At 37.9% G+C, this 15,649-nt stretch overlaps 1 protein-coding gene across 1 annotated transcript in view; it reads left to right on the forward strand.

Moving 5' to 3' along the window:
- phip (pleckstrin homology domain interacting protein) overlaps positions 1-15,649 on the forward strand; it is a 63,262-nt gene that overhangs the window by 9,071 nt on the left and 38,542 nt on the right. Inside the window, exons 7-10 of the mRNA XM_053482375.1 lie at positions 1,274-1,434; positions 12,833-13,054; positions 13,187-13,287; positions 13,434-13,504. Of these exons, the coding sequence (XP_053338350.1) occupies positions 1,274-1,434; positions 12,833-13,054; positions 13,187-13,287; positions 13,434-13,504 (555 nt within the window). The remainder of the gene's footprint in view (positions 1-1,273; positions 1,435-12,832; positions 13,055-13,186; positions 13,288-13,433; positions 13,505-15,649) is intronic.

Below are 15,649 nucleotides of genomic sequence, written 5' to 3' on the forward strand. Positions count from 1 at the left end.
GGCCTTATTTTTTTCATGCAGTAACTTGCATGAAATACAGTCTGTATGTTGAGATAAAAAAACTGGGATTTTTATAGTAAACTTTTTTTGCTGTTTTATTTAGTTTTTTTTTGGACGGAGTCTTTAGTGTCAGCTCTTAGGTCGCATGTTTGAATCTTTAGGAAGGTTTTTGTTTGCCATTGGGGTTTCTTGGAAAGAATTGTTTGTCTTAATAACTTACGAAGAAATCAAGAAAGCGAGAAGCTGGTGATGAAAGAGCTGTTTATAGATGATGAAATGGAAGCGATAACAGGAACTGACTAGTTTTGCGGATAATTACAAAGCATTAAATGTATATATAAATAGATAAAAACAAGTAAGAAGCTTTTTTTAATTAGAAATTGTAAGTGTTACATTGTCAATATAAAAATCTGTGTATAAAAATGTAGCAGCAAAGACACACCAGGATGTTCGTTCATCGGAAAATAATCAATTTCGGGATCGTTTACAGTACTGCGACGTACCTCCACCTACCGATGAAATGAATAGTATATTAATTTTAATCTAAATTATTTTGCTTCTTAGGTTAATTCACGTATAGCTACACTAAACAACAAAAAAAAAAAAACCGCGCATTTACTGTCAGTTTGAGTTTTGAGACTTTGGAGGCATTTAAGGTGTTAAAACACCGCAGTTTCTATATAATCCTACAGGTGGTACACTCTAAAGTATTCACACATTTTCATCCTGTGTGGTAGGAGTGAATTATTTGGTGCATTTTTTAGAAATAATAATTACGGGGGTTGACAAAGATACGTGCCGCATAGTTAAATGTAGCTTTTTGTTGTAATTTAATTTCGGAAGTTAAATGCTAAACTCTTGTATTTGAAGTTAGATTGTACTGTTCAAACACTGCGCTTGGTTTTTAAGTAAGAAAACTGTCCAAATTATAAGGAAAAAGCTACATTTAATTAATTCTTAAACTTGAGGGTGATTCCCTTCCCTAATGATCAATTGTGATTTTTTTTGGACCTGGCTAACAACAGACATAAATGAGGTTGTATTTAGATTTTGCATTTACACGTACTTATTATAACAGATAAGCTGTCCTTTTTTTTCTCAATTTTGGAAGCACTCGTGTTTTTGAAACAGAATCATTTCTGTTGATCTAAAAGTGCAATCAAATCATTTTGTTCCTAAATTGGCTTCATTATATAGATAAATACTTGTCATTGTCATTTTAGCCATCTGTTCCTCTGTCTGTGTGTGTGTGTGTGTGTGTGTGTGTGTGTAGTGGAAACAGCTTACAGCCGGAAGCTGAATGGTTCGTACTGTTTGGGTCAGCTTGTCCCCACAGCTGTTTACTCGCACATGAAGATGCACAAGAGGATTCTGGGACATCTGTCCTCGGTGTACTGCGTCGCCTTCGACCGGACGGGCCGCCGCATCTTCACAGTAAGTGTGTGTTTGTGTGGGTGTGTATGCAAAACACAAATAAAGGAGATGAAGGGAAACCGGGTTATTTATTGATTTGCATATTTTCCCACCCTGCCGTATGCGCTGTTCCTCGCGGCGTCTCAGAGCTAAAGCGTTTTCTGTAGCGGACTTTTAAAACGTAGCGCTCCATCCAGATATGGAATTTCTACGAGAGGACTCTAGCTACATAATATCCCAGGTTGCTCTTGATTTCTTTCAATTGTGTGTGCGCACATGTGTGTGTCTGCCTGTGGGAGAGAGGGAGAGACAGAGAGACAGAGAAGGACTCCCTTCACATTTTCCAACCACAAATGTTCTACTGGACCAAGGACAGGAAAGTAAATCAGCCAATGGAGAATATGATAAACTTAGTTGTCTACTTACAGTGGTTTGTATTTGCACTTAGCTAGGATAATCAGCAACCTTCATATCACGCTTATGCGATATCACAACACTGAAAACTATGGAAGCAAAATAGTCTCATTAGTAATTCCGACAAAAGACACGATGCACACATGCGTATCCCAATTCATATGTGTGGAACCCAATTCACGTGCAAGGAAAAAGTATATATTCACAAAAAAACAACTCAGGTACACAAAATAAATATATATATTATGAAAATTCGTAGATGTACAACTGTGTACAAAATTTTTTAATGTTTAAAATTCACGAGTGTATCATGGACTGTGAATGAGAAAATCGTCTTTCCCGTGTGAATCACCTGGATTTGTGTGTGTGTATTTTTGAGACTTTGCTGGCAGCAACGTGGGTCATTAGCCAGTCAGATGCGACCTCACCATTCGACCAATCACAGCCCTCCATGAGCAGCACTCAAGTAGCTCAGCTCCGGACTTTTTTTTATATTTATATTTGTCTGATCCACTGACGCTGTATGAGGTTGCTTAGATTTGTTATAATATCTTCTGGAATATGTATCATTTCATCCAGGGCACTAATAACCACCAGCTCCTGTCTGCAAATGAACTGTAGGTAGTTAATGTTGAGTGGCTGTCTCTCCAAGAGATGAACCAAACCAACATGAAATCGTTGAAGAATGTACTGCTGGAGAGATTTTTGAATTATTAAAAGAAAAGATATATTTCACTGTACAGACAGTAAGTTATACCGTTTAAAATAAATGTTTTGAATCATGCTGCATATCTTGTTCAAACCACATCAACATACAGTAGTTGCTACATAAAGTACAACATGTTATATGTTTTTATTGCTGTAAGTTTAAACGGACCAAACACCAGTTTAGAAAGTCATAATGAATCATCAATTGCATCAGTCACATGCTATTTTTACTATGCTGAGTGTTTGCTTTGTTTCATTTGAAAATGAAAAACTGCGACAAATACGTAATGTGTTTATAAAGATGATAAAGTGGTTAGCTGTGTTATTTCCAGCGAAGTTCATTAATGAAACATTATGAAATAAATGTATAACTTACGCGTACATCCTGTTCTTGGTTTGAGTTGGTAAAACTTACTCACACTTAAAGTGACCTGCCAACAAAGACTGCAGGGATATTCACACACGAAAGACGATTTTCACATAAACAATCCTTGATACACTCGTGAATGTTAAACATTTAAAAATTTTGTACAGTTGTACATCTGTTAATTGTGTTTTGCATTTGTGAAACGTATATTATGAATATACTGTATATATATATATATATATATATATATATATATTTTTTTTTTTTTTTTTTTTTTTGTTTATTTTGTGCATGTGAGTTGTTTTAGTTTTTTTCGTGCACGTGAATTGGGTTCCACGCATGTGAATTGGGATACGCATGTGTGCATCGTGTCTTTTGTGTGAATTATTAACAAGACTATTTTGCTTCCATGGAAAACCTTCCCTGAGTAGGACACACGATTTCTGCTTTCATATTCAAAAAAGAATCTTACCAGCTCGCCTTCACTGGCCTTCAGTCATATTATTGCAAATGTCAGGTGTATTTTTTATTTTTTTTTACACGATGACAGACACAGTACCAAAATTTTTGTTTCAATGCCAGTACCATCATAAATTTTAAATAATCTACGATATCTTGTCTCTGAGCCAGAGGCACTAGCCAGTTTTTACTTCCAGTGGCAGTTAAACTGTATGAATCTTCCCTGAAAAAAATGGCCATAATTATATATTTTCTCCTGATATGTACCTACATATAAAATACACACATTTATTTAGATTTATTAACAGTTTTACCACTTCTCACATGCAACCTTCTCTGTACAATTACTAGTGATGGTGGGGGAAAATCGATTCAGTTATGAAATCGTGATTCTTTCATATGGCGATTTACACATTGCCACTCTGACTTTAATATTGATTTTTTTTAAAACAATTTTTACATTTATAATAAAGATAAAACGGTCGATCGGCCAGTGACCGAGCTGAATGGCGCAACAGAAACACATTTTTAAGGTGTTACTTTATGAAAAACAGCGCGAATTAATCTCATTATACAACATTACACCAGTCTCAGAGTTCAAATTCGTCGAAATTCGCATTCGTTAAAATCTCTGGGTGAAAAGTTGCATGCTCTCGCGTTGCTCACAGTTACTCAACCTGCACGTTCCCTGTCAAGTTAAGTTTTAAGACTTTTTAAGCATTTAAGGCGGTAAAGCGTTGTTGTTTCTTTATAACCCTACAGGTTGTACACTCTAAACTGTTCACACACTGGTAGGAGTGAATTATTTGCTAATTTTGTTTAAAAATAATAATTACGGCGGATGACAGAGATCTGTGCTGCTCAGTAACGATGTAGCTTTTAATTTAATTTATTTTTAAGTTAAATGTTGAATTCTGGTATTTGAAGTAAAACTAATGTTATAAGAAGCGAGCTACATTTAATCAATCTTGAAACTTTTTTTGAAGGTTTAAAATTGTAACAAAATTGTGGAAAAGTCTAATATCAAATCGGGATCATATAAAATCATGATATTTATAGAATCACAGTGTTAATCGAATCTGCACCGAGGTGTCGTTATAATATCATCAGGAATTGACTGGTGATTCCCATCCGTAATTTGCCTTGCTATAGTTGTTCACTTTATGACTGTTAGTACTTTACAATGAATTTACAAAGAGTCTTACTTCTCACTCTCTACCCTAGGCTATTATCATTCGTAATATTTGTCTTTCCATTTCACTTCACGTTCACTCCGCTGTATAACACAGCTTTAAACCCCAATCCTCATTTTTACATTTTTCATTTTTTGCTAGCTTTTTCCTATAATTGCAGTCATGTCGAAGTGGTTCCTTTCTTCCTTTCCTTCTTTTTCAAACAGTGAACAACTATAACAAGGCAAAGCAAGTTCCCTCTGGGATTAATAAAGTTCGTTGGATCTTGAATTTTTTGAGACTTTGTGAAGTTGAAAGAATATTTTAGAAAAACTTCTGGTGATAAATGTGTTACAGCAGATGAGCCTAATTAGTTTATACGACACTGCACCTGAAAAAACATAATGCTGAGACTGATCAATAATCCTGGACTGGATTAAGCCAAATTGTCTGAAGATTTTTTAAATTACTTGAGTTTTATTTCTGGCAGCACAGTGACGTAATGGTTAGCCACATGACCGAACACATCCGGGGTCGAGGGTTCGAGTCCCCCCTCAGGTCTCTGTGTGGAGTTTGCATGTTTGGCTAATTGACGTTTCCAAATTGCCCCAAGTATCTGAGTGAGTGTGTTTGCTTGTGAGTCAGTGTGGATACAGTGAATACCCTGCCTCGTGACCTGAGTCCTCTGGGAAAGGCTCGAGACCTCCAGTGACCCTGTACAGGACAAGCGGGATAGAGAAGGAGTAAATGAGAGAGTTTTATTTCTGTTTACCTATATATAGTATGGAGATAAATATTTTCTGTATCCATTCTGTATCCTAACACTGCAATATGGTAGATATTACTTTTGTTTTTGTTGAATCTTACTCAGTTTTCTAAGTTGTGCATTTTTTAGACACTCCCTAACTATGTGACTTGTGTTTAACAGATTAGATTTAGCAGGGTTTAGAGGAAGAAAATGTACAAATGTTTCATTGTATTTATTTTCACTGCAAAGTAAGAAAATATAAAAGCTATATAAGAAAAGGAAGATACAGAAGAGAGAAGCTCAAATTATATTCCAATATTAAACCAATACTACCACACTTTAAAACAACTTGTGCACAGTGATGATGCTGTGATTGGGCACTCACAGTTTTTGACCCCTTCATAACTGAAATACCAGTACAGCATACGAACGTCCCACCTTCCTAAAAAACTGAAGTTTGCCTCAACACGCAAAGCATTTTAAGCATACGCTCGAATGAACTGAGCCCTGGCTTGTGCCTACGTTTTGCATAAGTTGTGTGCACATCCGGGAAAAAGCCAAGCTAAGTGATTTTATATATATATATATATATTTATTGTGTTTTTCATTTTGTAATAAAAGCAAGGACAGTAGCAAGAAGAAAAGGAAGCCACTTTCAGTTTAGTTTTTAAAGCACTAAGTCATAAACAAAGACTAAGTGAAGTTTAATGTCTATTTTTCAAAATATCTCATTTAATTCACGTGTCTTTTCTAAATGTTTTGATTGTTTTAAAACGCAAAAATTGTTGGAAGTGTTGGAAATTGGTAATATTGGCCATATTTTTGATTGGTTGAAATAGATGATCTGCATTTACATAATTTCGTATAGGGGAAAAAAAAAACCGGTTGTCCCTGACTTACAAACAAGTTCCATTCCGGGAGCACGTTCGTAAGTCCGATTTGTTCTGAAGTCAGACATAGTGAGTCTTAGACGCCTTTGGTACAAATATACAATGTAAAGCATACCAATCCACTTAACATAATATGTCCCCACACCGCTATCATGTGGCCAAAAACCATGACCTCGCCTTAGAAAATTTATCTCACACGTGTTGTCCCTGCACCATCAAATTGAGAGTGGAATTCCGGATGTCATTTTGTCACAGAGTTGTCTTCCACTGTATTGGACTGTGAACACTGTTTTGTTAAGGATTTTCCACAATTAAGGATTATTCACCATCAGGACAGTTTTACAGGACAGACATTTTCTGTCGTTGTGCTCCCACACCGCTTCATTGAAACTGGTGAGGCCGACTCATTTCTCCCCCACATGCACACACATACAATATACCAGATTTTGGATATTTTACACATTCACTTACACTATATTGAAAATATTATTTAGAATTGTGAATATTGGTATCTGGTGCCTTGCAGTGTCTATTTTTTTTTTTTTTTGTACAAAACATGTGAGTTTGTATGCCGAGGTACTGCTGTATCCCCATATTTTACTTTGGGTCTCCTTTTTGTGGTGGCCATCTCTTTAAGTCTAGTCCATAAACAACAACAACAACAACAACAAAAAAAAAACAGTGCTCTGGCTTCTTTTGCGATACTTGCAGCTCAGCGCTTTTTGCGGTTCATATTACAAACATCAGTCAGGGTTTTTCCCCTGTTACATCAGACACTCATCACTGCTGTCAAAGTCCTATTAGACAAACATCCATAGTAAAAGTATGAATTATTTTAAATAATTGCTGGTATAGTGCTGTTTTCTTTTAGTGCTTTTTAAGTACTGGTACTGTATACCATGCATATCTCAAATGAATGATTTGAGGATGAACATTTAGTCAGGCCCAACATTGGGTATTCTTGCTATGTGAGTTTCTAGAGTAGCAGTCAGAACAAACACAAATACCTTTTACTCAATTCATAGAAGAGGAACGGAAGACGTGTTTGTTAGCAACAGTGGTTCAGTTTGCCTTTTGCCGACTTTACCTAGGGCAACATTGACGTGGCAATTCACAAGCTTTGTGGTTTCTGGTTGTCGAGTGGTACAGCTGGGGTTTCTCCCAGTTACAGGTTCAAAGTTCGAGCATCTATTCTGTATCTTCACTGCTTCCTAGAAAGACTTAGGACCATGTAAGTAATAGTGTAATAGTGATGTAAATTGCTGGTGCATTGTTATTGAATATCATTTGGTAGGTGGATCTGCAAGCAAGTGGACGTTATGCTGCATTTGACGTCTCTGAAACAGGAGCTCAGAGCTCAGAACGGTGTCATTTTTGCACCACAAGTGCTTGCATGTTTGTTTTTAGTTACTGTGGTTAGTCATGCAGATGTTCCTCCTTAAAACCACAAGGGTGAAGGTTTGGTAAGCAAATAAGGCTCCGTCGTTATTGAAGTTAAGTAATTACAGGGTAAATATAGAGTATTTAAACTTGATATGTTCTTGATAGTTGGTTTTGTTGGTAATGCTTTGAGGACACGTTTTGATCTGATGTCACTCCCTGAATTTAGAGGAACTCATAGTTGACGAGATTAACCCGAGTTTCTGGGTCAGAATTCCATGTCAAAGGGATGTTTCTTTTGGATTTGGTTAGTTAAAGCTCAGGAATTTAGAGTTATGACCTCTAGATGAGTGTGGAATTATTTTTGTCGATTCTCCAAATATTTTAGCTACTATTTGGATTAATATGTGTTTTGTGATTGGCACTGGGTAAATGAAGTCAGAAGCAGAGGTCAAATCATCAGACATTTCCTGTCTGGTCCACGTTAAAGCTCCAAGTGTGCTTCCCGGTCCAGTGTTATGGTTATGGAAATCTAAGAGTCCAGACTGAAAGGGAAGTACGAGCAAGTTATCTGCGTTAATCACTAAGCCCTTATGTCCCACTATGAACTAATAGATGCTTAATTTTTTTTTAAGTTTAGACAGCAGCGCTTCATCTTTTAAATTTCTCAACAACTTTAATTATCGCATCGTGCTCCTGTGCTAATCAAGTTCCTCCAGGTTTGCGTGCTAATAACAGGATCATGTCAGATAACTGCAGCTGAGAGAGCAGTTGAAACGAAAATGAAATAGCAGTGTCGGTGGTTGATATTTGTAGTACCTCGATTGCATTAACTGGCACAGAGAGCTGGTTCGGCCTGTAGATGGATGTGATGTGATTTGCGTTGCAGGGGGAATATTATTCCATGCACGTATTTATTCTCCAGCACCGTCATCCGATCAAAAACCGAAGGAAGAAAGGTGTACATATCCATTACCGTTATACTTTATTGTCCTTTTAATACATCATGAGCGTTTTTTCGACTCGTTTGTCCAGACTGTTGTCACATTCGCAGTTATTTCTTGTCAGAAGATTGGCTGTGAGGAACAAAGATTTTTATTCATCTTATAGGAAAGAAATTTGCCAGTGATCAACTTTTTGTATCGTTTTTATTTAAGTTAGATTCTGTGAGCACTCCAGTTACTGCTAAGCTTGGATTGTGTACACCGTCCCTGCACCACAATTATAGGTGTTATAGAAAACTAATCAACACCTTGTGATGAATCAGATTTATAATTTTTTTTTAAAAGATAAAAATCTATTTTTCCAGGCTGAGTTTCAAATATTAGTTATGAAGTTGCTGTTTGCACATGATGTTATTTTGCTTGAAAATGACCGGCACTGCGTAATATAACCTTTAACCTGCTCACGCGTTTGTTCTTCCTCCGAGAGCGCGTCGTTACTCGTCGTTACTCCTCGCTGCGCATGCTCTCGGGTTCCATTTTCTCCTGCAATAGTTTTTAAATAACCAAAAATGGCTGAACTGCAAAAGATTACTCCCACCCAGCTCTCCCTCCCTCCCTGCTCTCCTTTCCTCCACTTCAATGTCTTTCTCCTTCTCTCTCCTGGTGCTTGCTCAGTGTGTGTGTGTGTGTGTGTGTGTTTGTGTGTGTGTGGTGTGTTTTGTGTGTGTGTGTGTGGGGGGGGTGTCTTTCTGTGTCCATTGTGGAGCAGTGTTTCTTTTGTAGCTCTTGAAGCAATGCAAGAATAAGATCATCATTATCATCGTCTCCTCCGTATCGCAGCGCTGTAAGCGAGCATGGCATTGGCATTCAGCATGTGTGTAACATGCGTCTTCGGGAATGCGCCCTGGCCCCTCATCTCTTACGGATAGCGACGTAACTCCTAACGCGCCGTGCATATAAAGCACGGACTAGCAGTCTGGAATTACAGTTTCACAAATGAGTGAAATGACAGAGTGTTGTTGTTGTTGTTTTTTTCCAGCAGTATTAAAGAGGAAGTGAAGTTGTAGCCTGTGTCGTGTGTTGGAATTTAGATTGCATTGTTTAAATGTCTTTTTCAAATGAGGAAAAAGCTGCTGGAGTGGTTCTCCTTTTTTAAGACGTCTTGCATGATGTCATGGGAAATGATTGTTCATCCAGATGACCTCATTATAAGTTTTGAATCCCACAGTGGTTAACTGTAGTGGACACTTTGGCAAGGTTTCTAGGAATTTTTAAAAAAGAAACAAAAGGTGTAAATTTTAAAGATGCTAAACCTGAACAACAGGAAGTTGAGATTTTCTTAGAATGATCAGGCATTGTATTCCTAATGAACAAATTCCGATTAAATTTGGAGATTATGGCAATCTGAATAAAATTACGTTTTATATATGAAATATTATATATTATATATATATTATATTATATATATATTTAAGTGAACCACCATTAAACACAAGAGAAAAATGAAGAGCAAGGCCTAATATTATTGATATTTCAATAATTAAAAACCTTCAATAGCGACACCCTCACGTCTTTCTAATTTATTAGCTATGGCTGTGTAGGTCAAAAGATGAGATTTCGGAGAAGATAGATGGCACTGATGACGTTTCTTCTATACAGCAGTCCACTCCCTTACTCTGGTGTGGTTGGCTTCCATATCTTATCCTGAGCCTGGAACGATTGTGTTTCACTGATTAAAATGAACCAGACTTTGGGGGTTCCTAATGTGAAAACACCTTTAGTGACACCAGTCAGCCTTCACGCATGTGTTTGGACTGTGAACAAAACCCCAATTACCCGAGGTCTAAATTCACATTCTCTCTCAAAGAAGTTAATATTTTATGTAATGATTGTTTTTAATCAGTTTAGTCTTGCCAATTCGTACCCACTCACTAAATTTAAGGTTTATTCTTAATAAGCAAGCCGGAGGTGAAGTTGGCAGTGAAAATCTCCCGAAGGAAGAAACCTTGAGAGGAACCAGACTCAAAAGAGAACCCATCCTCATGCGGGTGATACCAGAGGGTGTGACTTTAAATCATTTCTTTCTGTGCTGTAAAGTCAAGATGTCCAATTGTTTAGGCAGGAAAATATTTATTTACGAAATAGTTTGAAGATGATGTATATTTTGTAGAAGTCATCCACTCTTCACTCGAGTATAAAACTGTTTGTTGCTGCAATCGCAGTGTTTAAAGTAGTTTTGTCAGTTGTAGTTTTAAGCTGCTGTAGGAAAAGTGTTTGAATCATTTGCAGTCCAATACCATCTTCACGGACTCCGAGTGTATCTTTACGCAGGCCACATGGGCCATCCTCAGCAGCAGTGAGCGCTCTACCAAGTGATGAGAAGTAGAGCATCAAGAAGGATCAGGCAGGTCTGGAGAACAGAAGGGGTCAGGATCTCTCAGGAGTGCTGTGTGTAGCCTGACAGAGAGAGCGGTGTTATTTATTACACTCAGTGGCATAGAATAGTTAAAGGCAGGGTGCATTTTGAGTTCAAGACCAGACTCCAGCAGTAGGGTAGCTCTAATCAGGGTTTTTAGGCTTGTCACTGATCTCCGAGCACAGAAATCGGCATCGCAGATACCAATCACTGATCAGGGGTGTGTAGGGGTTTATTGCGATCTTCCATTTAAAAGTGTTCTATTTATTGTGTAGTATTGTTTATTTATTTACTATTTATAGCAGTAAAAATATGTGTTAAATTAATGAGCAATGCAGAAATATTATTAAGATTTAAGAAAGCATCATAAATGTTTAACTTTTATCTATATGAAGGCAACATATTTCATTATCTTATTATTATTTTATGTAGATTATAAAGAGATTTAAACCAATAGAATAGCCTATGCTCGACTAAACAGCTAAAAGATTTCTTAAGTAGCATCAGGAGACTCTTACACACGCCGAAAAGCTGATCTAAAATGTGACTGTTGTACTCACTAGTTATAACGTTCAGCACATGGGACAAGGAAGCGTCAATGAATAACAAATTGAAACTCTGCACTGAACATGTTTTAAATAAACACAGACCGTCACTTTGCATTTGGTGAACCAATCATGGCTAATCATTAGAAAGCAGCGAGGGCAAGCAATTTTTTATAAATATATTTTTATACAATGTATTCTTTATAAATATCAAAAAGAGACAATCTATTCCTCGTATCATCCAGAATGTGTGCAGTCATGCTGAATAGTCGCTCACTGTTGGCCCGCATACATGGAGCGGTAAGGTGAACCCGGGCTGGGAAACACTCTTTATTTCTCTCTGCATTATTATTTTTCTGATAGTTGGTTTAGTCTTTTCACTCTCTGCGCAAGCTTTTTGAGCACTTCTGTTAGAGGTGGTTGTTTGTGTGAGGGTTGACTTATAAGAGTTAATCGCTGCCATACTCAAATTTTTCATTAGTGGCTAATAAGGTTAGTTGTTAAAGCTTTTAGCAGATGTTCCTCCATGTGCTTTTGAAAAAAATGCATATCTTTTTAGGAGACTGATGGCATATTTTGCATCATCAAAATAGTATTAGTTGATGTGGTTGGCCAGTCAGAGACAACTGATCAGTAAAAAGTTAGGTGATTATCGTCCGGTCGAACTGGGAATAGCTACGGTAGTCTAACGACAAAAGAACTAGAAAGAAACACAAAAATGAGGAAGTCCTGGCAAGTAGTCAGCCAACAACTCTGTCAACAAAAGTGAACTCATCACAATTTGTACAATATCCAAACCATACTGGTTTACCATAACACACTACGCCCAAGAGTCCCCAAATCTGCTGATTTAGAACTTCTGCTACAGTCTTCGTTATACAAAGTACAAACAAATAGACTGCACCTACTGATTGAACTAGACATGGTGGATCATAAAGGACCAAATAATTGCTGCAGCACAAGACTTTATAGAACAATAGTAGTGTTTTAAAATCAGTGAACCCAGTACAGTGTGAATACGATAGGGGTGATGTGTTCATATCTTATGGTTCTGGTAAGGACTCTTGCTGGTGCATTTTAGACTAAATGGAGTCTGTTTATGCTCCTGCTGGTTGTATTTTTGCAGGATTCAGTCTCAGAAATGGCTTGCAACTTCTTCGTTTTACCACCCGCTACATTATGCCATTGTGCTTATTTTGTATGAGTGCCATAAAGCATCAGAATTAATCAGAATTACTTGACCATGAAGAACATCAGTCATAGTGTCAGAACCGTGCGACACTTAAAGGCTTTCATACTGGTGGAGACTCCTTTAAACTGCAGAGTGATCAGGTTTGGGCAGGGCATTTGCTGAGCAGCTCTTTACTCTGTTGCAGGGTTCAGACGACTGCCTGGTGAAGATGTGGGCCACAGATGATGGGAGATTGCTAGCCACACTGCGGGGTCACGCTGCAGAAATCTCAGACATGGCAGTGAACTACGAGAACACGTTGCTGGCAGCTGGAAGCTGTGATAAGATGATCAGAGTGTGGTGTCTACAGACATGCGCTCCACTAGCCGTGTTAGAGGGACACGCGGCCTCTATAACATCACTACAGGTACGCACACACATTAACTCGCAGACACAGACACACACTTCCAGGCAATAATATCTCATGATATAGATTTTATTTCACCATATTGCTCAGCCATACCATACATACACACACTCTTTCTGTGTGTGTGTGTAGTTCTCTCCTCTTTGCAGCGGTAATAAGAGGTTTCTCTCCTCCACCGGCGCTGATGGAACAATCTGCTTCTGGCAGTGGGACGCTCGGACGCTCAAATTTGGGTGAGCGCTCTTTATTCACTTTCCGTCAAGAGTCACAAGTACGTGACCCACATGTCTCTGGCTCATTCTCATACACACTAATTTTTCATTCTCATTTTCACGTAATGTCATCACGTAACAGAGTGTGTGTTTACGCACCCATGCAGGCCACGACCCAGCAAATTTACAGAACGGCCCAGACCAGGTGTACAGATGATCTGCTCATCATTCAGCGCAGGTAGGCCACGGCAACAGCCCTCGTGTCTGTCCTTCTTTCTGCCCTTCCCTGTCCTAGTGTGTGTCATCCCTGACAGACAGTTCATGATAAATATGCATGCAGCATTCCATACATAAGAATAAAGTGTAGAAAACTAACACGAGTCAAGGTATTGGTCATGTTTATATTTGCTTAATAAGCCATATTTACACCTCTCTTTGGTCCCTACTGGACTTTGGAAGAACAGTTTAGCAAATTTGCACAGTGTTTATATGCCAGGAACGATAAAAATATATTAAACATTATGTAGATGGCACGGTGGTGTAGTGGTTAGAACTTTCGCCTTGCACCTCCAGGGTCTGGGTTTGATTCCAGACCAAGCTCGATTCCCCTCTCTGTGTGCATGGGGTTTGCATGTTCTCCCCTTGCTTGGTGGGTTTCTTCCGTGTACTCCGGTTTCCATCCACAGTCCAAAGATATGCAGGTTAGGCTAATTGGCATTCCCAATTGTCTGTAGTGTGTAAATGACTGTGTGAGTGAGTGTATGTGCGTGTCCCCTGCGATGGATTGGCACCTTGTCCAGGATGTACTCCGCCTTGTGCTCTAAGTCTCCTGTGATAGGCTCCAGGTCCCCCGACCCTAAGTACAGGATAAAATGGTATAGAAGATAAGTGAGTGAGTAAACACTACGTGATTATGCAAGTATAGGAAGTCCCTGACTTAAGAATATTCGAGTGACGAATTTCCACGGATACAAACCGACCACGGTTCTACTACTGGTTCATTTATTTCAGTTCAGTTATTTGTCCGGTAGCTCAGTGATAGAAAATGTCTGTCCTGTAAAACTGTCTTGATTGTAAATAATCCTAATTTTGGAAACAGAGTTAACAGTCCAATACAGTGGAAAACAGCTCTGAGACAAAATGGTGTCTGGGATTCCCCTCACTATTGTAAGGCACAGAGACAACACTGTTACATTTATGTGAGATGAACTTCCTTATGTGCGATTATGGTTTTTGGCCACATGATGGCAGTGTGGGGAAAGGGTACAGAGATTTAATCAAGTGCATTGGTATGATTTGCATTGTATATTCGTGTGAAAGGCTTACAACACTCACTTTGTCGGATTTAAAGACAAATCAGACTTACGACGTGCTCCCGGAACGGAGATATTATATCGTAATATATATAGCATTTTCATGCACGAATTTCAGATACAAGGTAAAGTTTATGTTTTACATTGCTTGTCACTGTATACTACTCTCAGACTGACTTACTGATAAATCACAAATAACACAGCTGTGCAGATATATATATACTCGTTGTCTTTTTATATAGTTTTTGTCAGGAGCATTCCTATGACGATTAAAATGTCGGGTGACAAAACGTGTGAAAAAAATAAAAATAAATACCGGTTTTACACAGTGAAATTCCTTTGTTGATGTAAAATGTTCTATAGGGATATTATAGTTTAGAAAATAATATATAAATACATAAATAAATCACCTGGGAAATTCTCCTCTTCTGTGTGAAGACCTTTGCACCCAATATTGACATTGCAGGGGCAGCATAACACATGTAACGGAAAGTATTGCTATCTGCCCTCTTCCACATACTTAGGCAGTAGGTTTTGGAATCACACATAGATATATATGATAGATGTATCATGTCAGTCTACAGATTTAGGGTTAACAAAATTATATTGTATGCAGTATTAATAATAATAATAATAGTAATAATCTGCTCAAATCATAATAGTCTGCTTTCTGACTGTAAAGCAGACCAACAGGACATCATATTTCTGATGAATCTAAAGCTGCATTCACACCACAGGTAAAATTGGCCCAAATCAGATTTTTTGGTTATTCAGATCTGATATTTGCCATAACTGCAAATATTGGTCCAGACACAGGTGTGATTTTTTTATTTATTTATTTTTTACATTTTTTGCGGTCAGAATCAGAATTCATGCATGGTTTTATGTGATTCCATATGGCAGCCATGGGAGAAACTGCCTGATGTAAATAACGTAAGGATGCAAACCAAAGACGTGACCAACTTGTCTTTTTTACAGTGTGCTTAATGTATCACACTGGTCAGTTTAGAAGCTTAATGTCAGATGCCTGCTGTCTGGCTGAAAAAAAAAATCTGAAAACATTTAATGCA

This window comes from Clarias gariepinus, chromosome 22 (assembly GCF_024256425.1).
Source record: "Clarias gariepinus isolate MV-2021 ecotype Netherlands chromosome 22, CGAR_prim_01v2, whole genome shotgun sequence".
Taxonomy (NCBI): domain Eukaryota; kingdom Metazoa; phylum Chordata; class Actinopteri; order Siluriformes; family Clariidae; genus Clarias; species Clarias gariepinus.